The 25,951-nt window shown below is 50.0% G+C and overlaps 1 protein-coding gene across 1 annotated transcript in view; it reads left to right on the top strand.

Moving 5' to 3' along the window:
* PLEKHG4 (pleckstrin homology domain containing, family G (with RhoGef domain) member 4) overlaps window positions 1-25,951 on the top strand; it is a 105,742-nt gene that overhangs the window by 68,714 nt on the left and 11,077 nt on the right. The window contains 3 exon segments of the mRNA XM_009883255.1: window positions 7,461-7,599; window positions 10,513-10,635; window positions 11,182-11,373. Of these exon segments, the coding sequence (XP_009881557.1) occupies window positions 7,461-7,599; window positions 10,513-10,635; window positions 11,182-11,373 (454 nt within the window).

The following is a 25,951-nucleotide window of genomic DNA, read 5'->3' as shown; positions in this document are numbered from 1 at the left end:
CCCACAAGCACCGTTTTTTATATGGCTGAGTTGGGGTAGATATTTTTGTCGTTGGGGTAGTTAGTAGCACAGTCACTGCTATTATATGTATCATAAACGCTGGGAGTGTGCATAAGGAGGATGTATGAGGGAAATAAGTGTGTGGCTTGAAATGCGAGTGGGTATATATTTGAGCAGGGCATCTTGAAAACCTGGTGGTCCTAACTCCACGAGCACCGCTGTTAGACTAGCGCAGTCAACCTAAATAACAACTATAAATAAATAGGTTAATGTATATGGGATGAGGTGCGGAGGTAGGAGGTTTTTTACAGCTGGTAGAAAACCATAGCCTGATGCTTGGTGTTCCCAGAACAGTGTTTCCATGTCCTATCTCAGGCTGCACAGCGGGGTGAGCTTTCCCCATAAGCACGCTACTTGTTGGTTTGGGATTTCTTGTAATATTTTTTTTTTTTTCCAGTCAGTTTTATGGATCTTACTGGGATTTAAAATCAGCCAAAGCCTGAGCACAGTTTTACTGTAACTGAATGCAAGCCAGGCTGGGGAAAAAAATCAAAGGTTGCAGCTTGGGACCACACTTGGACACTTGTTTAACTGTATGCATCAATCCCTTTGCTTTTAAAGGGACTTCAGAGTATATTGCTGCTAAAAACATGTTCAAATGAACTGTGCTCTAGAAGAGGATTTTCTCGGCAATTATAGTCTGCGGTGTGCTGTGTTAATTGGATGGGTCGCTCCCAGTGCGTGTGCTTGTCAGGTAAACTGGTGAGGAGGGGTTCAGGCAGGTCTGTGGTCTCAGCCAGGTCCCCTGTTCGCATCATGAATGGCAAGAATCCCACAAACAACCCCAAACTTGGTGTTTGACCTCTGTGCCTTTCTAAGGACACCTCAGGCTTCTAAAAACCGTACCCAGCTCCTCAAATGCTTTTATTAGGTAATTAAAACCACTGTCGCTATTTGTGTGCTGCAGAGAATAATTACAGTTTATTTAGCAATATCTGCGTTAGCTTCACTATGGCCGGTTTGAATTTTAACCTCAGCTGCACGTGAAGTTTTCAGCTTGAAGAGCAGCAGTGTGTGTTTGAGGTTGACCTGCTTTTCTGGGATCATTACAAATATGGCAGTCGGGTAGGTTGCTACCAAAATGCATTCGTAACCGAGAATGGCTTAAATGCATTTGTCTTCCTGTGGAACAGCCCTCAGGCGCGCAGGACAAAGCTGGAAGGATTTCTTCCTGAAGCATTGCTCCGGATGTTTAGATGATTTGTAGCCAAGGTATCAGCACAGATGATCTGAGTGATGTCCTTGGACGAAGCCATCCTTTAAATCCCCTAGTTGTCAGATCCTATTCATTTTCTGCCAAAACCTGTAGAGACATCCACAAGGGAAGTTCAGCACCAGCAGTGGAAGACTGGATGAGGGTCCTGCACCTGGGGAGGAATAACCCCATGCACAGGTAAAGGTTAGGAGCTGACCTGCTGGAAAGCAGCTCTGCAGAGAGAGACCTGGGAGTCCTGGGGGGACAACAGGATGCCCATGAGCCAGCAATGTGCCCTGGTGGCCAAGAAGGGCAATGGCATCCTGGGGTGCATCAAGGAGAGTGTGGCCAGCAGGTCAAGGGAGGGCATCCTCCCCCTCTGCTCTGCCCTGGTGAGACCGCATCTGGAGTACTGTGTCTGGTTCTGGGCCCCCGAGTTCAAGAAGGACAGGGAACTGCTGGAGAGCGTCCAGCAGAGGGCTACAACGATGATCAAGGGAATAGAGCACCTCTCTGATGAGGAAAGGCTGCGAGACCTGTGTCTGTTTAGCCTGGAGAAGAGAAGACAGAGGGGATCTCACCAATACCTATCAATATCTAAGGGGCGGGTGGTAAGAGGATGGGGCCAGACTCTCTTTTCAGTGGTGCCCAGCGACAGGACAAGAGGTAATGGGCACAAGCTGGAACATGGGAAATTCCATCTCAACATGAAAAAAACTTCTCCGCTGTGAGCGTGGCAGAGCAGTGGCACAGGCTGCCCAGAGAGGTGGGGGAGTCTCCTTCTCTGGAGACATTCCAAACCTGCCTGGATGCATTCCTGTGCAACCTGCTCTGGGTGACCCTGCTTTGGGGGCTTGGACTGGATGGTCTCCAGAGGTCCCTTCCAACCCCTGCCAGTCTGGGATTCTGTGTAATATTGTAACGTCTGACTGTGTTTCTTCTAAATTACAGAAAGATCAGGAATATCTGATTTTTCCAGGGCAAGCTAGCTGCAATATACTTGCCTAAAACCCATCAAATACACTTAGCAAAAGGCAGTATGTCTTGTTTTCCTTCCATCCATGAATTTTTACCATTTTAAAGTGGACCAAGGTTAGTCAGAGGGTGAGCTCTGGTTTTAGCGCTTGCTTTAGATCTGTTCTTCTTGCTGTTGCTTAGTGTAGTTTTTCAAGGGCCAGAATAGTAATGGTTCCGCTGCCTCCCTCCCTGCGCTCTTCTATTTGCGTCTCGCTGGCACCGGCAGGCGAGGCTCGTGCAGCACCTGCGTTTCCAAGCCTGCTGGATGCCTCTTCTGTGGCCTTCTGTTTTCGAAAACAAATCAGGTATTTTGCTTTGAAAACTAAAGTGTAACTCTCCGAGGCTAGCTTTTTTGAAGGACGGATTCAGACAGAAATGGTCTTTTTTAAATTATAGGTTTAAAATTACCCTACCATTATACAACAACTTGGCACTTCTCCAGAAAATGGAAGATGTTTGGAACCTTTTCCACTGAAACGATAATTGCCCAATGAAAACAGGATTTGGGGAAACATAAACTGACATCGGGCTACTCCTTTTTTGCTATAAATTATATTGACTCTGCACTATTGCAAAATTACTTTGGATGATTTGACCATGGAAGAATGTAGTGAAAGACTCTTATTACCACAGTCACATGTGCAGGGAAATTGCAATGCATCCAAACAAATCTAAGCTTAGACGAGACTTTCCACTGACTTCAAACAACTCTCTGGTTTTCTTCCTCAGACTTGCTCGGGCCGCTATTAAAATATCTTTAACGTGCTTAACAACCAGGTGTTTCCCTTTGTGTGGCGGGATGGAAGTCACTTTTTCTTCTTCAACCAAATTTCAATATTTGGGTTGTTTACTCCAAGCAATGAGGGACGGGGATGAGAAACCTCCAAGTCTGACTCTGAAAAAGAACTAGTTGTTTATGCAAGGTATCGTTTTCCCCATGAAGCTCCCTGTTGCAGGATATTGTTGAGTTTACTGGTATATTAGAAATTATTTAGGAAGAAGTTTTTACGCTGTGGATCAGCAAATGGATGGGCATGTGTAGATAAGTAAGCAGATGTACAGCAATTTGGGAGAACATGCTTAAAGCCCAATGGATACTTTCTGCGAGCACTGGAAGTGCCTCAGTGAATCGGAAAAAAAATTTTCCCATGAACTGTGAGCGATTTCTTTGTTTGGCTTCATTTGCCTACCTACTTTATACAGCAGGGTGGAAAGGGTTATAGTTTCCTCTGTGTAAGAGAGTAAAAGATGGATGGTAGTCGGCGAGCCTGTCGGGCTGGTAAAAGTGAACTGTCAGGAGCTGACAACATATGAATGGAGTTACCTTGGAGATGCAACGGAAGACCAACAACTAGATGTGGAGGTTTTAATGAATGCCTGCCAAGCGAGGCAGAACGTGTGAAAACAGTGTGGCTGGACCCTGTAACGAAGGACTGAGGTGCTGGGATGCTGGAAGAACTCGGCGGAGGAGGAGGAATGGTGTAAGGCCACACCTGAAGGTCCTTCTGCGGCTCTGCGCCTGGAGGAGCGTTTGGAAACACTTTTTGGTTTTGCTTTTTTTTTTTTCTGGGTGACTTGTGCGCAGTCAGGCACTTGGCAAACCAAGAGGGCAGGACCAAGAGAAGGGGCAGCCGTGGGTATCGGGTTGTGCCCTGGTAAGTGTATCAATAGCCTGCTGTAAGCATTCACAGAAAACAAAATGATTTAAATGGCATGAGTAAGGGATTTTAGATAATGATATAGGTCCTAAACAGCCCAACTGAAAATGAAAACTTACCTGAAATGAATTCTCTGTCCAGTTTCTGCTCACAGTAGAAGCTCCCAAATGCGTCCTCGGCTGACTGCAGGTAAGTTTGAGATGGTTTGAGATGCCTGTGGAGCAGTACAGCAGTGTCTCCATGTGTGCGTTCAGGAACAGATGTCACTTTTTAGTACCACTGAATTAGCTGAGATCAAGGGAAGATGACTGAGTATCTGTAGACATGCGTAGGTGCCGTGTTATTTGCGGAGATATGTATCACATCCGAAGGTGCGGAGGGCCGAGTGCTCGCTTCTAAACTGGAGGCTCTAGCTGGGGTCTTCCCTGCCACTTTCTGCAAATGCAAGGAAGGCTTGGTCTTCTCGAGATCTTCAGAGTCTGGCTCTTTATTTTTCTAATATTTCCAGTAATACGGGATAATTCCTTCCGTGGAAGGAACCTGTTTGGGGTCAGAAGAGCACTGTTTGGGGTGGATTTTTTTTCTTTCAGTCCTTCAGCTCAGCAGCAAGCAGTTCACCCAAACCCCTTCTCCTGACGTGGGCTCCTCGGGGCTCGGTGGGTGGGCCAGCAGGAGTATTTTAGTACTGCGTTTTTGAACATGACTTTCCCTGGAGTTAACGCTGGTCGTAAGGCCAGTACTGATCTCAAGTGTGCTCCGAGACTGGGCTTGTCCATGGTGGCACAGTGAGTTCACCTCTTTACACAGTGAGCTTGTGACAGGCCTATTTCTGTTTATAAAAAAAAATAATGAAAACACATTTGTTTTGTAATTGCTTCCTATCCCTCTATCTTAAGGGTGATTTTTCTCCATAGTTGCAGTGCCGTCTTCAGGAGAGTCTGTTATGTGAGTTTGGGAAACGTGCTGTCTGCTATGTGGGAATCTTTAGTATGTAGAGCCTTGCAGCCCAGGTTGTGGCTGACTCCTGTCAAGGAAAACTACTCAAATTTGAGACAATTGGAGTCCTGTTTCCTCTGTCAGGTATGGAAAGCGGTGGAGTGGGACTTCCTGGCTCCCTTCCCCTGTATCAGATCACGCTCTGTGGTAGGTCAGCCAACGCAGGAGCTGGAACTCTTGTTTCCAGTTGCTACGCCATAAGGTCACCATCTTGCAATCTCTTGTTAAGCGTTGAAACCATGCATGCTTTCTTTATCATGGGCTTGGGTGGACATAAGGACTCCCATTACTGAAAAGTCTAGCAGGTCGATCTAGCTTGTTGATGAGCGCCATCAAAGAAGCAGCATCAACACCAAAGTGATTTCCATGGAAGCTTAGAGAAAGGTAGGAAAAATATTTTGCCTCACGAGAGGATAATTGCAAATGTTTGCATATAACAGCCTGTAATGTCTAAAGTTATAGGTGCTGGCTTGTTTGTGCCGGTGGGAGGAAGAGCATTTGCTGTATCGGTGTGCTTTCCTGAGTGGGTGAGAGCATTCACGCCAGCAGGGACTTCAGACCCGTGGGAGTAAGACCGAAGGGTGTCTGCCTGTCTGGCCCTCAGCGTGCCGGAGCCTTATTCAGAAACTAATACCTGACAGATCCACTCTGCTGCACAAAACCCAACAGCATTCGTGTTGTTGCCAAATACAACTTCCAGCCATCTTCCAAACTGTTTCTCATTAGCTGTCCTAGCTGTGTCACTGCTGCTGACGGGAACTGGCCTTCACAACCTGCTCTGTAAACACACTTTCCAGAGCTCAGCTCGGACAGTGGTTACGGCTCTGCTGCTGCAAGTCTCCTGCGTTGGATCTGGGTCTGTCCCTGGGAAAGGATTATGAAACAGAAGGCTCATATCATCACTGTTTGTTTATGGTGGTTTCGGGAAACGCAGGAGCGACGTTACAGCTTGGATCTTTCCATTGAAGCTTGCAGATTCTCTGTAGAGAACCTGTCTCCTCTGCACCGCAGTAGCACTGATCTTAGTCCAGAAACAATTCAGGCTTTTTTTGGCTGTGCTTTGGAGAAATTCATTCGGTCTAATGGCATTTTGAAAGGAAAAACAAAAGTATCTAAGAGCCTGAGGTTTGAGAAGTTGGCTGTTGCTCACTGGGTGGAATTCTGAATGGAAAAATCCGATGGATTTCTGCTGTGCAGAGCTAGTTGTCCAGACCTATTGTACTACCTCGCGTCACTTAAGTGCTGTCTAAAAACTATAGGACGGTTGCCACTAAATGCTTGTATTCAGTTGCATTTCATAGGTTCAAGATGCCCATAACCTAAGACAGAAATAAATGTGAATGCTGAATTGCTTCTCTGAATTTCCATTAACAAAGCTTTCAGAGTTTTATTAGCTACCTATTTCACAAGTGCCTTGGATAATTTTAATAATATGAGAAAAAAGCCATGCTCTCTTAAGCCAGAAGGTTGTAAAACAGTTGCAAAATGAAAGCTGGTTTAGGGTGAGTACAGGAGATGCTCAGGCAGCTGAACTGTGCCAGTGTAGAGCACAGCTGAAGAAGGCTGTAGTATTTTTATTGAAGGCGTCTTTTGAGCCTGTGCTTGTAAAAGGAGGGGAAATCTAGAAGCAGAAGTAATATAAGAAGTTCAGGGGTGCAAAGAAAGAAAAAGCTTGAATGCTGTTCTGTATCCTGGCTCTAATTTGGCCAAACCTGTGCTGGAGAGGTGCTGCACACATCTGAAAGGAACCCACTAATATTCATCATCGTGCCAGGATTAGATGGCTCGCAGAGTCCCTGGCTCCAGCATCCGAGGGCACGGGGCTCCAGCCCGAACCCCTCCATCCCTGCCTGTGGATGGAGGAGGTTAACTTCTGCTGTGGCCAGGCTGGCAGGGAGAGTGCCGCCTGGTGTTGCCTGTTTGGGCTTTGGTCAGCACGGCTGTCTGTGCCGGAATGCCTGTCTTTGAGTCTTTCTGGCACAACATTGTAAAAATTCAGTTTCTCTTGGAGCTGAGGTGTTGTACGCTTTGTATTTTTGTTGGGCTGGTGGAAATTCCTGAGAGTGAGTGGGGCATCAAGTGCTTTATGTTGTTGTTGTCATTTAGGAGAGATTTGCTTCTTAGTGATTGCTTATTACTTATTTAAATTAAATTCAAGAGGTGGTTTTAGACACTGAGACTGCCTGAGCCTCTGTTTTGTGAAAGCCCACTGATGCAATAATCTGCATTTATGAGAAAAGCTGAGTATCCTATCTGAAAGTGTGACAAGTACACTGAGTTTTGCAAGGAGCCTGGCTGGGAGGAGATGCCCTTGTCTGTCCTGCCAGGTTGTCTGCACTGCGATCAGAGTGGTGAATCACGGGAACACGCAGGGAGCAGCATTATTCTCCTTCTGTTCTCCATATGGAGATGGCCATGACGGGTCCCACGGGAAGGATGACTGAAGTGCTGCTGTTAGCCAGGTCATGTTTGCGTGAAGTGCTGGCGGAAGGATCTAATGCAAAACCCTTGACCACCCTTGTGTCCCTTTCCAGAGACGCACTTGATGCTGCCAGCGTGCTTTATAATCGAGTGGATGAGGGTGTTCACCGACTGGTGATGCTGTCGAACAAACGCATCCAGGAACTGGAGCTGGTGATGGAGTTCGAGAAAGTGGAAGAATGTTTTAAGGAGGTAAGGCCTGTTTGTCGGTTCTAGTGACTGCCTGCTGCCACCCTCTGACTGTACATCCTACAGCAGGTGCTGGGCCTATTGATCTCTCAAGGTGATGGTGTAGAATGATCATAGAATCACAGGATGGTTTGAGTTGGAAGGGACCTTAAAGATCATCTCGTTCTACTCCCCTGCCCTGGGCAGGGACACCTCCCACCAGCCCAGGTTGCTCCAAGCCCCGTCCAACCTGGCCTTGAACACCTCCAGGGATGGGGCAGCCACAGCTTCTCGGGGCAACCTGTGCTGGTGTCTCACCACCCTCAGAGTAAAGAATTTCTTCCTCATATCTCATCTAAATCTCCCCTCTTTTGGTGTAAAACCATTCCCCCTCATCCCATTGCTCCCCTCCCTGATCCAGAGTCCCTCCCCAGCTCTCCTGGAGCCCCTTTAGGCACTGGAAGGGGCTCTGACGTCTCTGCAGAGCCTTCTCTTCTCCAGGCTGAACCCCCCCAACTCTCCCAGCCTGTCCTCCCAGCAGAGGGGCTTCAGCCCTCTGATCATCTTTGTGGCCTCCTCTGGCCCCACTCCAACAGGTCCATGTCCTTCTGATGTTGGGGGGCCCAGAGTTGGACACAGTACTGCAGGGGGATCAGCCTCACCGCAGTGGAGTAGAGGGGCAGATTAAGTTAAGTAAAAGTCTCCTGGCTGCTCTCTAGGTGTGGATCGGTCAAACCTCATAAACCTCCATGATGCTTATCCATACGTAAAGACCACAGTGTAGTGGCGAGCAGTACACTTGGAGGTGGGTTGTCTTTTTACATTGATCAGCAAAAGTACCCTCCTAGCAAGACTGAGGAGCCATTCTTCATGCTCCATCTTGAGAAGCAGCAGAGCAATGGCACCAAGCTGATGACGAGTCCGCGTGTCCCCTCCGGGCTGTCGATCCTGCGGGGTTTGCCTACATCCTGCTGCTGAATGAGCCACACATAGCATACCTGAGGCTAGCTGCGCGTCCCTGCTGCCCACTCTGTTGTTTAGATTCCTGTGCAGTGCTCAGGTCCCTGCTATCTGATAAGGCCCAGGCACACCCCTTCCCCTCTGGGTGCAGCTCCAGGCACACTCCGGTTGCCTCTGGGTGCAGCCCTTTATACAGTCTGCAGGCAGGGAGCAGCCTCTTGTCCTTAGCCCAAGAGCCACCCTCAACCCCCTCACCCCCTGCACTTCTGTGGGAGCTTCAACTTCCCTTCATGTGCTGTCTATTGAAGCGCTTTGCAGCCATGGGATAACTGAAGCAAACAGGCACTGGTTTTCAGAAAGACCTTTGAAACCTCTAGCTATGTAGAGAAAGCCTTAAAAAATCATAAAGTAGCTCAGGCTGTCTGAGCATCCTACGAGACATTTCTTTGTGTTGCAGTTTCCTAAGCCTAAACTCAGCCTTGAAATTATGGAGTCGCATAGTCTCCTTTGGTGTAACTTGTCAACACTGGGAAGGTTTATGTATCACTTATTACCCTGGGTGTGTGCGAAGGGTTGTGTGCTGTTTGGAGTTGACCTTAGGAACCTGAATCCTTAAAGATCAGTACTAGGACCAGTTTGACCATTGCTCTTCTAGGATTCTGGGCTCTTCTCTTCTGCAGGGAGCTGGATTTGCAAAGGAGGCTGTAGCCTACCTGTTGTTTTCACAGGCCAAGGTGGATCCAAGAGTTTTAATGACTTCCCATTTGGAGGTGGACACTTGGGTGCCATGCACTGTGTCCGGGACAAGAAGTGTGATGCAAGAACCTAGGAAAGACTCCCTTAAACACAGAGGTTCCTAATACCAAACAGAAATGAAAAAAGGCACCAAGGCGGGCTCTGCAACCTGCCCCAGCTTTAAAATGAACTTTTTTTGATTGAATTGAGCAAAACTGACTGCTCCCAGCTTGCTTGCAGGTCACCAATGATGGCAGCAGCTGTGCCTGCTTTTGCGCCTACCTAGGAGCTGTAGGGAGCAGCAGCGTACCCCTCTGCAGAGTGGGTCACAACCTGGGAACCCACCGCCATCTCCTCTTGCTGATGAGCTTGTTCCATGAGCACAGACCCTCTCTTAGTCCACAAGACTAGGAGGTTGTCCTTGACTGTGGGGTTGAGTTGGGATATGGGTTTAGATGATACAGGAAAACAGGATGCGTGGGCATTAGGAAACACTTAGCCTGTCCCTTCCCGCAGGTGCAGTTATGCCTGAAGCATTGCAGACAAGTTTACTAGCCTGTTTTTAAAACTCACTGTTGATGGAGGTGCTGTGTTATCCTGTTTGGCCTCCTGTGTCTGCTTTGCTTTTAGGATGCTCTTCTTAGGTCTCTACCCATGTTTGAGGGTATAGGCTTGTAACTGTGGCAGTGGCTGAGATCCGCTGAGGAACCTGCAGTTACTGCGTGGCTTTGTGCAGAGCTGCCTTCAGAAAACCAGTAACAGAGTCTCAGGGAACCATGGAACATTGCAGATGGGGAGAATCCACCAGTATGTTCACACTGACGTAGTTCATGTCCTACCAGTCAGAAAAGGGAAGTGGTGTAGGAAATCTGGCAGTAGGGAGATTTTATCCCACTTGGGGGTAACAATAATAGGAATATCAGGCCAGCCTGCAGGTTGCAGACCTACATTAGACCATGGCTCACCCGAAACAGAGCCCAAGCAGCTACTTGCTGTGTTTATGCCTGAGGCTAGTGAGCAATAGCAGAGCTTTGCAATTACTCAGTAACCCGAAGTGGAAAAACTCCTAGCAGGAGGCTCAGGCTGAAATGCCAGGACATGGGGAGAAGTGTACATGCACGTTCTTTCCAGTAATAAAGTGACCAGCGTTATGAGAGCAATTCCTTGCTCTTTCCACATAAAGGCCTACCTTGGTGAGTAGCACAGAGTGACTAATAGTGGAGCTTTTCCCTTTTCTTCTAGGTCAGCAGTTGGATTGAGAATGTTGGCAGAAAACGGCTAAAGGAAACGGTCAACCTGGATGATTCTTTGGAGATGCTGCTTCAAGCACAGAAGCAGTTCAGGGAGTTTGACCTTGTTGCCAGTGTAAGTGTTGTCTGATTGGAAAAATGTATTCTCCAGAGTCTTGAGTTGGTGGCAATTGTGCCTTGTACGTGCTCAGCCAAACCCACAACGCTAAGATGGCGTTGGTCGAGGGTTCATGAGCAAGGTGTGTATACTTCCTTCACACTACTTAGTTTCTTTGCTCTCCTTCTGTAAACAAAGCCACCAGCTCAGCCCCGTGGTAGATGGCATTTGCCAATCTTGAGGAAAATAACTACTGTGATGGAAGATGAATTTTTTTTTTTAAATCCCTTGCCGTGCTTGTAACACTGTTTTTTTTTTTTTTTTTTTGATCCTGATTGGCATGTGGCCTTACTGTGTAGGCCTTTACAAGCTGCTTTGTGGCTCATGTAAATCATAACAGAGGTCAGGACACTTCAGAATCCTGCTGTAAACAAGTACACCCCTGCTTATGTGATTTGAACCTTAAAAAACAGTTTAATTAGCCTTCAAGGTCATTAACAGCTAGGACTATCTGCTGTCCATGTCAGGTCTCTGTAGTCATATACAATTGCATTTTGCTTTCAGGAATATTGCAGAAGGGGACAGGAAGCACTAAAGAAGATGGATCGATGGGAAGACTTCTCCTCTGTGGATGTGCATTCTTACAGGGTAAAGCTGGAGACCTACAGAGATCAACTGGAGGAGTTCTGCACTCAACTGGATGAAAACAGGCACCGCATCTGTGAGACAGTCAGGCTGTATGAATTCTTTGACAAGGTAAGACAAGGCATCTGTTGCATAGAGGAAGATGTAAAAAGCCTGCACGGACTCAGTCCAGAGCTTGGTTGTTTATGAAAGGTGTGAAACGTAGTGTGTGCACCAACAGGGGGATGGATCCGTGACCTGCAAAAAAGCCCATTCACGCACGTGTGTCTGGAGTCAGTATGTGGAAGAAGGGGTGGGTGTGTATTCAAGAAAATGTCTGTATGTGTTAAGAATAAGTCTTTTGCTGTCTGAGCTGCAGCTTGTAGGCCCCTCTTGTGGCTGCAATGGACAGAAGAGTCATGACAGTGCTGGCCAAAAGTTTGGCTACTCGTGTCTAGTCCTTGCCACCAGGCCGGGGTAGGCTGCCTACATTTTGTTCATATGGTATCCTTACACGCTGGCAAAGTCAGCCTGTATGGAGTAGTACCCTGCTGTTCAGCCCTAAATATAGCCCAGCTGCTCTCTTGTGGAGGCCTGTGGGAGAAACTGGAGCACCAGAATGGGGTGCTGGGCTGCATGGCTGAGGGACCCAAGGGGACCAGGTATCTGTGAAGCAGGAGAGGATACGTGTGGTGACTGCTGAGTGCCTGCCCTTCTTACCTGTTTGGTTTAATGCAAGTACACCCATTCAGCAGACCTGCAGTTGGATTTGCTGTCCTTTAATTTCTAAAGTTGTAGATTAATAAACAATAGGATTTTCTAAGCGCATTTTAAAACACAGCTTTGGCAAGCACAGAAGGCCAGGGAGCCTGTGCTCCATTTATTCCACACTTGTACAAACATTGGGTATTGAAGTTCTCAAATTCCAGAAAGAATAGACAGTAAATGTTAAGCTGTACCAGATGTAGGTGCCACTTAGTTGCTGTCTCTGAGCTGCCTTGGCAGCCAGAAGTGCTCAGAGGAGGGGGAAGGAAATTCAGCTAAACATGAAAACAGGGAGAAGCATCCTGTGCGAGGGGGGAGAGCGGAGAAGGCAGCCCAGAACGTTGCTGTCGGGACAAGCGAGGATTGAGTTTGGTGATGCTCGGCAGGTCCACTCTAGCTCATCTATGCAGTTTGCCATACAGGAGGGGGGACCCTCTTGCTGTGAGAATGTGTCATTATGTTTTTTCCTCAGAGGAGAGGAGGGTGCCCCTCTGTGCCGTAAGAGAACAGCAAGAACCTGTGCTCTGCTTGCTCACTGACCACAGACATTTGGGGCCTGCTCTGGCCCCTGAACACCCCTTGCCATCATGGTGCATCCTGGGAAGGATGTGTTTTGTCATATTCTGTCAGATAAGCAGAGGGAAACAAAGGTGCCAAGCTGTGCTCGGCATCTTGGCAAGCCTGTGGCCAAACCAAATGATAGTCCTGCATGAACCTACCCAGCCAAAGTTGGAGATCTTTGGAGCACAGATGTGGCACCTAATGGCTGCTCCGTCCTCTGTTCGGGTGTGGGAACTACATCGCCGTAGTAGCTCTTGGGCTGCCAGGGTGGTCAGACATGACTCAATGGCAACGGGTGTTCTTCCACAGCTTCAAAACCTGCACCATTCCTGGGGGCACAAATGTTACACAGAACCCAAAGATGGCCTATTTTAGGGCTTCATAACACCGCTCATACAGCTGCTTTCTGGTGGATGACAGTTGAGGATGCAGTCCTTGGGGGCAGCAGCAGCACCTCCCCTCTTGGTTGTGCCTTTCATGCTGCGCAGCCCCAGTGAAAGCTGAACGATAGTGGCACAGTGTGTTTGCACACTGCTTCGGTGTGGAGGAGAGGTATCTCGCTTAGTGAGGGAGGAGGATTTTGATCTCACTGGTTTCAGTAGAAATATAAACAGTGCTGCTGTTGTAAAAATAATGTGTGTGTTGTGAACCAGTGGCCAACTGAAACCAGGGGTGTGGAGGGGATACATCCTGCAGCTGTAGGATAAGTGCAGAAGTCACTGCGCAACATGAAAGTTCTTTCAGTACCCATTATTTTGATCTTGATCTCCAGAGTGCTTTCTGCCTTCCCAAAGCAAAGTCAGTGGTGTGATCTGGCAGGTGGGGGGGAAGCAGAAGATTTTATCTAAACTGATTTCATTCTCTTTGACTTTCCTGCAGTGATCTTGTCAGTGCCTGCCTAACCCCCTTCTCTCTTCCCTGATATCCGAGGGGATCAACAGCAGGAGTCTAAACTAAGCGATGTCCTTGATTTTTCTCTCTCGTAAAGAGCCTGCAGTGTGCCAGACCCCAGGATCTGGGGAAGGAGCCTGAGGATGCGTAAGCAATGTATGCTATGGTAATGAGCTGGCAAGCTCAGATCTCTCCAGACATCTCAGCGTGTGCCAAGGGAGTGGAGCACCAACCATGGGGATCGTGGTATCCATCCCTCACGTACCTCGCTGCCTACTGGGAATGGGAGGTTCTGTTCCGCTGGCCCTTCTTTTGCATGTGGTAGGCAAGTGTTTTGTAGGATGCTGCTGGACAGGCCACAGGATAGGACAGCACAACCCCATATGGTCCGTCAAGACACCGTAGTGTGTTTTTCACTGCTTGGCAGTTCCTGATGGCCTGCCAGAGCTCTCCATGATGAGGCAGGCTGAGCTGGGCCAGACCGCATGGAACTTGCACGTGGGCTGGCAGGGTTCCCTTCCCAAAGCCATGACTGGTGCCAAGCTGGATGTTTCCATTTGTCCCCGCTTCCTTTGTGGCAGGAGCTCTTGGTGCCTGACGAGGGCTGGATGGTGGCTGGGCTGAGGCAGGAGGAGCAGTCAAGGAAGCTGCCTTCCCCGTCTCTGACTGCGGGCAGAGGATTGTTTTTCAGTACCACAAACTCAGTGCGGGCATACTCGGGGACCTGCCATCTTCCTGTGGCTTTAAGCCTGGTCTGGCCACTGTCCCTTGTTTACTTAATTCCAAGGCTGTGTTGGGATCTGGCACCACACAGTGCTTTGGGGGAGAACTGGGAAGCTGAGCAAGCAAGGGTGTATGTTGTACCAAAAGCACTGATGTCGGCTTTGCTCTGGGGTGCCTGCAAGGGCAGTCACTGCTGCCCTTCTCTCCCACTGCCTGTCCTGGCTTCACAGTAACGCTGCCGTAGACACACCATGATTACCAGAAGGAGCTAGAGCAAGTCTCCCTCTCCTTGCTTACCCTGTTAGCCTTCACACTTTTTCTTCTCTTGAGCTTTCTCTGGTTGAAATTATTTCCCAGGTCACTTTTACATCACCAGGTCTCTACATGCTCTTGACTTTACCATGGGGGTTGGACTAGATGATCTCCAAAGGTCCCTTTCAACCCCTACCACTCTGTGACGAGCAAAATGCCCAGCTGCCTGTGTCCGCAGGCTTGAAACGGCCCATGTGAGAGCTGTGTGCCCTGTCAGCACTGCAGCTACCTAACTCGCGGTGGCACGTCCGATGAGCTGGCGCACCCAGCACGGTCTCTGCCAGCCCAGGGATGACAACCAGTCCTGCAGAAGGTCAATTGCGAAGGCGCATGGTACTTGCTGGCAAAAGCCACTCTGTTGGAAGAAAGCACTGACCCAACCAGAAAGGGCAGAGTCCCATCGCACCGGCTCAGCACCTGCATGCCCCGCAGCCCTGCGGTGCTGGGGTGCCCAGAGCCTCACAGCTGCACCGCCTCTGTCATTACAGGAGGGCCTGAGGCAGCCCCAGGGGCTTTTTCCTGCTTGTCAGGGTGTTGTGCAAGATGCTGCTTCTCTTGGTGCTCAAGGAAAGTAGAGGCATTGCTCTGCCGTGGCCTGGGAGCCTCTCGCAGTGTGGGCCCATGCCTTGCATTTGCTTCCTGAGGGAAGCTGTTCAGAGTCCCACCGCTCAGGATGGCTGGGGTGAGCAGCAGTAGCCTTTCCCTTGTTGGGATATCTCTGGGCCCTGCTCCAGGAGCCGTTTCTTCAGTGGCGTTCTCTGTCTGCCACCCTTGGATCCCTTCCCTCAGAGGACCCCTGGCCATCAGCCTGTGCTGGTTCCTCAGTAGTGATCCCGAGCCATCCTCAGTTTCTTCCTGCTGCGCACAAGGAGCTGCTGCTTCCCAGCTCTGTGTGGAGCGGGCAGAGCAGTGCCCATCCCCTCTCTATCTGTGTTGACATCTCTGAGTGGGATACCTGCGCTCATGTGTGGATTCACTCCCACAGCCCTTTCTCCTCCGCTCTCCTCCTCCTCTCCCTCTCCTCCTCACCCACTTTGTTCTTTGTGGCTTAGAAAACAAAGCCTTTGGCAAGTGAAGGAGGTGCCTGCCCTTCCTGGGGGAGGGCCAGCTGGCCTGCATTTGATTATGGCAGCGCCTCCTCATCCCTCCCCATTGTCCTTGCTGCTGTAGGAATGCCAGCCTTTTTGCGCTCCATCCCCTGAACAAGTGTTGCTGCCTCTGGGGCCCAAAGAGGGGCTGGGGCCCTTCTTCCCATCCGTCCAGGCCCCGCTGGCAGGAGAACCTCTCTGCACATCCCCATGCACCTTCCCTCCGAGTCGCGCACACCCCGTCCTGACTCCGGCAGCAGACAGACACAGCAAACCCTCTTGTAAGTACCAAGTATCCGGCGCTCCGGCTGACGTGTGAGTTGTATTGAGATTGTTTCCAAACAATGTAGAGAAGGCTTTTTCACTTGGTTGCTTGTGCGCGTCTGTGTGCATCCAGCATGAATCAGAGCGCCAAGTGTGCGTCTTTTGTGCGCTCAGACAGAGCCCTGGGAGCTGTGTGCGTCTTTGCATGGCCCCTCCGAATGCCAGGGTTGCGCTCTCTGTAACGCAGCAGTGCCCATCCTTCTTTCTCTTTATTAGAGGATATTGCGCGATCGTTTCGGTGGGCATTATTTAACTGCAGCTAGAAGTTGTTGCTGGGATTTGCATGCCTCCAGTCCAGCTGGATGCACGCACAGGGCAGGTGGTACCTTTCGATCTGCCCAGACTTCTTTTGGTTTAAGATTGTGGACAGGGGGTCCTCCCCAAGCCTGCTCCAAAGTTTGGTGGGCTCCTGTTCTGTGAGTGACTGGGACCTGCTGGCACAGTGTTCCCACCTTCAAGAGGTGGATCTGAGCTTAGATGTGACAGCAGAAATGCAGAGCTGACTTCCACAGATGTCATTACCTCCCACTTCTCCCCAAAAGATTCAGACCGGTGACTTGCTGATACCTTGTTTTCTGCTGTGCTTGGCTTCTGATGATGTACCAGTTATAATGTTGCAGGAATCGAGTCCCCTTCAGGACAATAAATTATTGATGTTTCTTTTTGCTTAGCCTTTGATCAGGAAAGAAGGGTTGGTCTGTGGGACGCTGGAAAGGATCCTGGTGGCTGTGACCTAAAAGTGTGCTTTTTCTGTGGCACGCTTTTTGACACGGTGTGAGTTAATTTCACTGAAAGGGTGTTACGATCCCCTGCTATGGGAATGTGCAGTCCCCTTCAGGACAATAAATTATTGATGTTTCTTTTTGCTTAGCCTTTGATCAGGAAAGAAGGGTTGGTCTGTGGGACGCTGGAAAGGATCCTGGTGGCTGTGACCTAAAAGTGTGCTTTTTCTGTGGCACGCTTTTTGACACGGTGTGAGTTAATTTCACTGAAAGGGTGTTACGATCCCCTGCTATGGGAATGTGCTTGGAGGAAATTTGAGAGTAGAGCTTAGCGCCTAAGTGGAAAAAGAGGCGTTTGATGTGTCCTTACTGTAGCGTACTAATTATGAACAGAGCCGCAGGTCTCCGTGCCGTGATGCTTGTCTCTTGCTACCTGTCCTGCGCAGGTCAGAACATGGCTTTGCCCCCCAGCACCTCTGAGTGAGTGATGTTTTGCTGTGGCTTATAATAAAGTCTCTAGGAGATACATGACACACACTGTTCTCTTTCTACCTCTGCGCGGAGATTGGCTTTACTTTTCCAGGGATAAGCTGCGCAATATTGCCAAAAATCTGGTTACTGGTCCAAGTTCTCAAGATGGTGAAGGAAGATCTGAGTAGCACAACAGAAAGGAATATATACTGTGCCTTCCTGATGCTGTGAAACTGTTTTAGGGGAAGCCGCTGTTCTCTGGCTTCAACATCGTCTGACAGCAGCTGTCTCATCTCTCTTTCTCTCTCTCTCCTTCCTCAGTTACGCTTGTAAAGTCATGCCCCTAGACAGACATCTAGTTTGATTTGCTCTCCTGTTTCAGGGGTGTCCTTTTTCATGCACGGGCTGAAGCAGTTGGGAGAATGAGCCTAGAGGTTGGAAAATTGATCCTCTGGCAGAGTTCGTGCAAGGTTAATGCTTGAAATCTCTCACTTCTCCTTCCCGCCAGGTTTTTGCTGAAGAAGTCATCTTGCAAGGTAAATAAGCCTCTAATGTTTACTTTCCCATCAAAGGGTATTTGTGTATCAGAAAGTTTCTGCTTTGCCTTGGAGTTTGAGATAGCCCTCTTGCACAAACAAGAAGTCTTGGCTGTTTAAATCTGGTCTGCTACAGCTCCCCTGTGTTTTTCTGTCTTGCAAAATTAGTTATTTGGAAACTGTTCTGTTTTATGACTTCTCCAGTAGTTCACTGCTAGATCTAGTGGTGCCCAGCCTGTTTTCTCTTGAGTTTCATCAATGACTTCATTGCCAAACTGGCATCGCAGCAGTGCCCCTGGCTCCCAGCAAGCTCTGACAGCAGGTGAATGGTAAATGGTACCTTTCTGGTTGCACAACCAAGGTGTGAGACTGGTGTAAGTTTGTCCCTCGGTGTTACATCGCAGCAGTGAATCAATTAAGGCTTTTCATGTGCTAAATTCAAGCACAATTTGCAGTTGAAGGTGAGAAGTTCTTGGGTTGAGATGCTTTTGAGCACCTCCCCCAGCACCTCAGGCTCTGCTTTAATGCAGTACGAGGTCTGCAGGTCTGTGTGATGTGTCTGTGGCATGTGCAGGGGGGGCAAAGCCTTGATCTGGCTGGCTGGGGTTTTTCTCCCTCCTATTGTGCTGGCTGAATCCTCCCCCTCACTGGAGGGCATGGCAGGAAGGAGAGGATGGGGGATACGTTACCAGGCATGGCATCTTTTTGGGGTGTAGGCTGCTCACCCCTCAACTGCCTTCCCTGATCCCAGGAGGGCCGTGTTCTGCCACTGCTGTTTTTGCAATATTTGATGTGTTGAAAGCATCTGCTGCCTTCATCCTTGATCACCTCTGAGTAAATACTCCTCTGTGCCCTTGGCTGCCCGTGAGCGTACACTGACAGTTGTCTGAAAGTCTGGGGTTCCCCTTCTCTGGGTCGAGTGGGATCAAATCTCCTGTGGAATCACGACACTGGTAGCCAGTCGCTAATGGCAGGGAAGCAGCGTTTCCTCCCAGCAGGTTTAGGGATTTCCCAGCTCGTGTTGCAGCTGAACTGCAAGGGGAACGCATTGCGCTTGAGGTGTAAGATCTGATGCTGAGAGAGGTCTTTCCTCAGCTGACCCCAGCCTTGAGCATGTGTGCAAAATGTTGGGTTTGGGTGCTTTTTTTTCCCCCCTACTCCGCACTTGGGACAGGAGCTGCGCAAGGTGACAGATTTTCTGAATGTTGGTGTGCTGGCATCCATCTGGATGCTTGGATCCTCCTGGAGGCTGGAATTCTCTTTAGTCATGGGAGTTAAATAGATCTGTTCAAACAATCTGTACATGAAGCTCCCCTCGGTGTACAGATGGGGCTGAAGCTCACAATGGCTCCCATCTGCATATCAAAGCCCTGGACATATGGACAGGGTTATCCCGAGCACCCGCTGCCTCTGACCAGGCTCTTTTGGTTGCTCTGTGGGGGCCCACACCCTGTGAGTACATCTTAGTGTGCTCTTAAACCGGGGAGCTATTTCTAGCCTTGTCAGCCTTTCTGAAGAACAGAGGTCCAACAGACGCGTTGGGTGTCTGGGTTCAGTTTCAGCTCCACATCTCCCATGGCACAAGTGCCCACAGTGCAGCGCCGAGAGATCCCAGCACATCGTTGAATAATTAAGCAGAATTTGGCTCAGCTTGTCGCAGGGGAAAGGATGTGAATTGAAGACTAGAGAGAAAGCATCCACTCTTCCCCGTCCAGGCCCAAGGGCATACTGGAGGTTTTGCAATCCCCAGCTGGGCACGGAGGACCTCATTAAAAGGGAGCCAGTGCAGAGCAGACAAGAGACACCTACGCCAGTCCAGTCTGTCCTCACTGCCCTGTGGTGTACTATTACAGCAGGGTATGTGTACAGCGTAATGATGTGGCTGTCGGGACAGATGTAAAAGAGAAGCGTGGAAAAAAAAACAAAACCAAACCACCCCAACCTCTGGAGGTGCCATCAGTCTCTGAACAGAGTGATTTGTTGCTGTTGTGCAAGTTGCCAGCTTCAGTGACTCGCTGGTCTTGCTGTGGCTTGATCTTGAACCTGGCTGGGAGGTTCTCGGTGCTCTCCAAAGAGGGGAGTTCTCCCCTTTGCTAAAAGAAGCCTGAAAACGTGCTGCCCTTTTCCTCCTCCTCTTCTTCCTCTAGGCAGTAGTTATACATCCCTAAATACACTCGCTCACTCCTTCATGTCTTCTGCTTTCTCAGCCAGCAGTGAGTTACGCTCAACGTGTGTAACTTCTTTCAAGTCAATCTTTAGATGGTTTCGTGACTCTGCAGTGACTGCCGTAGGCTGTAGCCAAATGAAGGACCAGATGCCAGTTGTTCAGGGGCAGCCTGAGAGACTGTGGCCAAAGCAGACTTCAGCATACAGGTTTGTGAAGCATCAGAAGGGAGGGAGGATAATACTCTCCCAGGCAGTGAAACAGCATCTGCTCTTATTCTGGTAAAAAATGGTTGTGAGCAGTTGTTCATTGACCAAAAAAAAAAAAAAAAAAGCACAAAGCTGATGAAAAGATGGGCAGTCCCTCAATTGTGAAGAGGCGGTTTTGCAGCAAAGGCAAACATTAAAGGTTCTGATTTTACTGGAAGCAAACTCGACCCCTGGTCCTCTGGACTCAGGAGCTTTTAGATGTTGAGAAAGTCCCCTTGGTGGGAGAGAAAAATAGGAAGAGAAAAATCAGTGCAGAATCTACCCGATAGTGCAAAGTCATGAGTGACTGTGGAACAAGAAGGAAAAACTGAGGGAAAACTGCACATGTGTGGCTGTCGGGACATTTCCTGCAGCTGCAGAGCAGTGGATGCTGGGGGGACAGGAGGGGACAAATCTCAGACACTTGCTGCCCCACTTCCTGGGAAGTCATTTTATACGTGCGTACACTTATAAATATATACCTGGGTGTGTTAAATATACATAAGTGTGTGTGCCTGTATATAGATATGTAGTGAAACTGGCACACTGGCTGCTCTGTGGAAGCTCTGAATTGTACTGAAGCAGGGATTATTGTGGCTTGTTGTGATTCATCGGTTGAGTCAGCCTGTTCCTAATGGAGCTACCCTAGGTGTTGCTCGGCAGTTGCAGCAGTTAGAGAAAAGAAGGGCAAGCACGCGTCCTGCACGCCAGCTCCAGCACGAAGAGCCACATTTGCCCTTTGGGTCCTCGTGCTGTCGTCAAGAGAGCAGAAATCATGTGCAATCCTATTTTATCCAATTATATTCTCCTGTAATTAGACTCTCCTGGACTTGTTAAGCCTGGCTGCCCAGAGGGGAAACGAAGGGATTTTTGAGCTCTGTTCCTGTTTGCCCGGAGTGCTGCTGCAAAAGGGTTTCCAAGCACGTTGCTCTAATGACCCCCCTTTGATGGCGCTCGGGCTGCGGCGTGCTGAGACCGACCCTGATCGGTGTTGCTTCCCTGACCCCTTGTTCTTCTTTCCTGCCCAGCTGTGGGTATCTGCCCCTTCTCCTGTCTTGTGCTTAAATCTAAGGAGTTTGTAGTCTGCGCTTCTCTCTCGTCCTTTGCCCTCCCGCAGTGTTTGTACAGCATCTGGCACTTGGTAACAGGCAGCAATGCAAATACGGGACTTCACGTTTGCTTTCCTTAGCTAGTTTGGGGCAAACTGGTGATTTTAGTGGTCTCTCCTCCCTTGGAGAGAGGAGGGGGAGGCATGGTGAGCTACACAGCAACTCAGAAATGGTTTAACTCTTTTTTTCAAGAGGGTGAGTCCTTTCCTCGGTGTTTAAAGCTGAGCTTTTACCAGCTACATCCCATGTAGGACACGGTTTTGATTAATTTGGTTTCTGCTGGTAATGAATCCCAGGCAGGGCTTCAAATGCAGTTTGGAAAAGTCGAGTGCGGTAGGGTGGGGAAGAGAGTAACAGTGAACCTCTGCGTCGAGAGGAGATTACTTCTAACTTGGTGGCTTTGCTGAAATGCTTGCGTTCTGAAATTATGCGGTTTCTGATACGTTCAAGTGTAGCTGCCTGCTTGCAGAGCCACCAGTCTTGCTAGAAGTGAGCAGGGGCTTTGGCTTTCAGAGATGCCATGTCTAGGAGGGATTGCTGTTTTCTCCAAAGCTCTTGACTGTCAGATGGAGGCTTGCTTTGAATTTCGCTTGAACTTGGGGTCGGTTGGGATGTTTTCTCTCCTCGTTTTTTTGCACTGTGAAAGATCTGGCCTGTGTCCAGTCAGTGTTCTCCACACACTTCAGTAGTTCTCGTGTGAAGCGCGGCCCCTTCCCCCTCCGCCTTGTCTCTGGTTACCAGGGCTCCTCGATCTGGTATTTAGGCTAGCAGCATTTGCTTGTGAATAGCCGGAGCTGAGATGTTGCGCTGAAGCGGTGGCCCTGCCTCAGTCCAGCCACAGGGGATGGTGCGGGACAGAGCTGGGTGCTGCCAGGATATGGACCCCCTCTGTACAGATGGGAAGGTAGGATGACGTCTATTTTTAATTGATTAATCGACTTGCCAGGGAGATATCTGCAGATCCTGAAGTCTTGCTCTTTCCCTTTTTTTTGCTGCTCCATCCTTCATGGGTGCTTTTAGTATCAGTGGGTGGGAGCCTGAGGAAAGCCCAAAGCAGATCTGAGCAAGGGGTGAGCTGACCCCTTTCTGCTATACCCACTTGGTCTGTGAGTTGGCAGAGAAGCAGGCGTCTCGCTGTTTGCCAGCAGACAGCTCTTGTGACAGTAAGGTTTCAACCTGGATAATTTTGCTTTCAATATATTTTGATGTCAGCATACAAGGCAGTCTGCTGCCACAGGTCCTCTCTAATAGTGTGCATGTAGCAGCCTGTGACAAGGGACACATCGGTCTTCTCAAAGCAGCCTTAAAGCCGTGTTGGACTTCAGAGGGAATAAACAGGAATGAGCATCTGTAACGAGGAGCACACCTGAGAGCAGGCATTTTCATGCAAGAGAGCAGCATTTACTTTGGATCTGTGTTCTGGTAAGTGCCCTGTCACTTTTTACTCTTGTGCTTCAACCAGCGTCTCAGCTGTGCAGGGGTCAGTGCCGAGACCTTGGGCTGCCGGCGGAGCAGGGCAGCTGCGGGAGGCAGTGCCTGCGTGGCACCATGTGTAGCTGTTGGGAAGCGCTTGGCTCCGTTCACGACAGTACCTGTGATGCTTTGACCTTTTCTGGATGTACCAGTTCTTGTCTCCTGTGCTGCAAGCCAACCTCATCTTGCTCTGCAAACTCACGGCTGAAGTTAAGGGCACTTAGAGGGAACGTAGTGGTGGTGAGAGGAGGTCTTGTTAAATGGGGAGTTGTGTAGTTGTTTCTTGCCACAAAGACATGTGATTAGTTGTGTCTCACTAACAAACAGCAGAGTCGGAGCACAGCTTGGGTACAGGGGCAGCACGCAAGCTGGATCGGGGCTTGTTTGATTATGTCGGTTTCCTTTTTGCTGTCCTTGGCCATGTTCCCAGCTGTGATGCTGCTTTCCTCTCTCCGTGTTGTAGAAATCAAGGGAGTTGGGGGGCATGCGGTCCTGGGACATCACCACAGAAGGGTGGAGGACTTGGTCTGTCTTGTTGCTGTGCTTCAGTCATCATACCTACAGCTGTATCGCATCCCTGCCTGTATTGTTGCTCCCATCAGGATCAGTCTTGGCTTTTTGTCACCCCTATCTCAGCTCCCCTGCGCAGTCACTTCAGATTGAGAAGGAAACCTTCTACCAGCAGTTAGTCACCCACCTAGGTGCGTTTTTCTTCTGCAGAAAGTTGGAGGGTTTGTGATCTGCCTACTCCACCCACGTCTGCCTATTCAGACACCCAGTTTCCTATGTGACAAGAAAAATACAGCTGTAGTCATCAGCTCCTCACAGGAAGACATGAAGAAGGAGGTTTGGACAAAAGCAGTCCCCCTTGAAATTGCCCCTTCTGGCATGCGTCTACAGATGCACAATGATTGTCTCCTCCTTGGCTACCCAGAAGGTGTCTTAGAGATCATTGGACCTTGAGTTTGAGAGGAATCTGGTGTGTTAGTGATAGGTTTGGGTTGGGGAGGTGTAACGTGGTGGCTCAGATGAGGATCCAGGACCCCTGCAAGGCTTTCTGTGCGGTGCTGGCAGTGTGCCCTGAGCCAGGGCTGAGCAGCTTCTCTTTGCCTGTATCTGCAGATGGCACTTCAGTGGTGCCAAAGACAACAGACTCCAGGAGCTTCTGTCCTCGATACGTTGCAGGCCTTGCCCGTGGTGAAACGAGCAAGCACCAGCAGAGGGTGATGGGCTGAGGGTTGCACCGTGCTCTGGTGAAGTCCCTGGCTCTTCCTTACGGCACGGCAGGTCCCCAAGAGCCCTTGCCTCCCCTGGGCAGCCTGGCAGGACCAACCTGTCGCTGACTCCTCATGCAGCTGCGGGATAGGTCAGCCCTGTGCACACAGCAGGTCCCCAAGAGCCCCTGCCTCCCCTGGGCAGCCTGGCAGGACCAACCTGTCGCTGACTCCTCATGCAGCTGCGGGATAGGTCAGCCCTGTGCATGCAGGAAGCACGTTTGTCTTTAATCCTCTAATTGAGAGTTTCACTAACAACTTGTCTGTAAAGATCAAAAGCCAAGGTATAGGCTCCTTCCTGCCTGATTCTAGACATGGCTGGGAAGATTGAGCTTGCCTGTGCACAGGTGCCTCCTCTTGTGTATAAGCACCTCTTGCGGCTTTGCTGTAGGGGTTGCCTTCTCCCCAAATGCCCACGGCTGGAGGGCAGTGTCCTGACTGGGCTGAGCGTGGGTTGTAACCTTATCGGGACAGAGTCTACCGCAATACCCCTGCCTGCGTGAGGGTGCTCGCTCCTGGGTGCTGGGGCACGCTTGTTCCCTGGAGAGGGCTGCCGTTTCGTGTGCTGAAAGGGGCAGTTGAAGCGGATGATGCGACTGGAGAAAGCCTTGGTGGCCGCTTAGCATGTTACCAAGCAAGCTGCAGGGTGTGGAGGGCTGCTCCTATTGTGCAGGGAACAAAGCTGAGCTATTTGCTGGCCTGCGACAGGCACTGGGGATGGAAGAAATGCCACCGAGATTTAGAGTCCTTTCTGCGCGGCCTTTGGAGCCCTTGCCAAGAACAGACAGATACCATATGAAGATGAGAGGTGGCGGGGCTGCCTCCCTGTGTGGTTTGCAGCCCTGATTCCTCCTCGCTGTGGCCCCATGCAGATCTGTGGAGTTTCTTAGAAATAAGAGAAGCCTCTTTTCTCTCTCTCTCCCATCTGCATGTGGAAGTGAGGTCCTCAGCCCCGGAGAGGGCTTTCACAGGGCTGCTGCCTTCCTGACTGGCTGCTGGCTCTGCCTCTCCTGCTCTCAGCACCCTCTTTCAGAGCCCTGTGTGTCTTTTGATCTCAGCTTTTCCCACCAGTGAGTGAAAGGGAGCCTGCGTGCAGCCCTTGGAGGTCAACGGGTGACCCTGACCACAGCCAAAGAGGTGAGCCGTGCCCTTAGCCCACGCTGACGGCCAGCCCTTGCTCAGGGCAGAGCTGGAAAGGGGCTGGTGTTGGTTCGCCTACAGCTGGAGGGAGCAGCTCAAAAAAACACAGCAAAATAGGCCATCTGTCACTGCCGTGTGGATCTGCCGGGCTCCGCTGCACTCAGTGTTTCACCTCGCCTTGATGTGCTTCTGCCTGCAAGGAATAAAACACCCTCCGCATCACGGATAAATGCAGATTCCCACTAAGGATCGGCAAGTCCTCTGCCTCTGCATGTGCCTGCCAGCCCCCAGCAAGTCCAGAGCATAAAGCCTGGGTGAAGGGAGAGGCAGGTCAGGGGCCTGTTGCTGCGCTGGGTGGGGTGATGGGAGGAGAGGGGGCTGCTGCTCTTTTGATTGTCCTGCGCTGCGGTTGCGTGGGGCTGTTTGTGAGAAACATTTTCCCCGAGCAGCTGCTGGTATTTCTGAAGCAGCTCCTTGCTCCGCATGAGTAATGGGGCTGGCTGCACGCACGCCGTGCAGCTGCAGCTTGAAAGAGCAATGTGGATGGCTGTGGGAGCTCCTGTGGCATCTGTCGCTGGAGTGACTCTGCTCAGTCTGCAGGCTACCCCTCATGTGCTGGCATTCAGCTCTCGCAGAAACAGCAGCGCTTGGCTCTCGTCACCGTCCCCATCCAGGGACTAGGCACCATGTGAGTGAAGCACCTCCTGCCCTGCCTATCCCTGTCACCAACAGAGTGCGACCCTGGCACCCGATCTGTTTGAGCACCACGTCCCTGATGGGGCTGCAGTGTCTGCTGTGTGTCTGCATAAAGCTTGCGTGGACTTTCTTGGTGTCTAAGGCTCTATTCCACATAAAAATAAGCGCTTTAAGCTCTCTGAGGGAAGGCTGTCACAGTAAGGCTGTTCAGCA

This window comes from Charadrius vociferus, unplaced genomic scaffold (genome assembly GCF_000708025.1).
Source record: "Charadrius vociferus isolate BGI_N301 unplaced genomic scaffold, ASM70802v2 scaffold964, whole genome shotgun sequence".
Taxonomy (NCBI): Eukaryota; Metazoa; Chordata; class Aves; order Charadriiformes; family Charadriidae; genus Charadrius; species Charadrius vociferus.
Note: the sequence above shows the minus strand (reverse complement) of the source record. Positions and strands in the feature narration are given on the sequence as shown.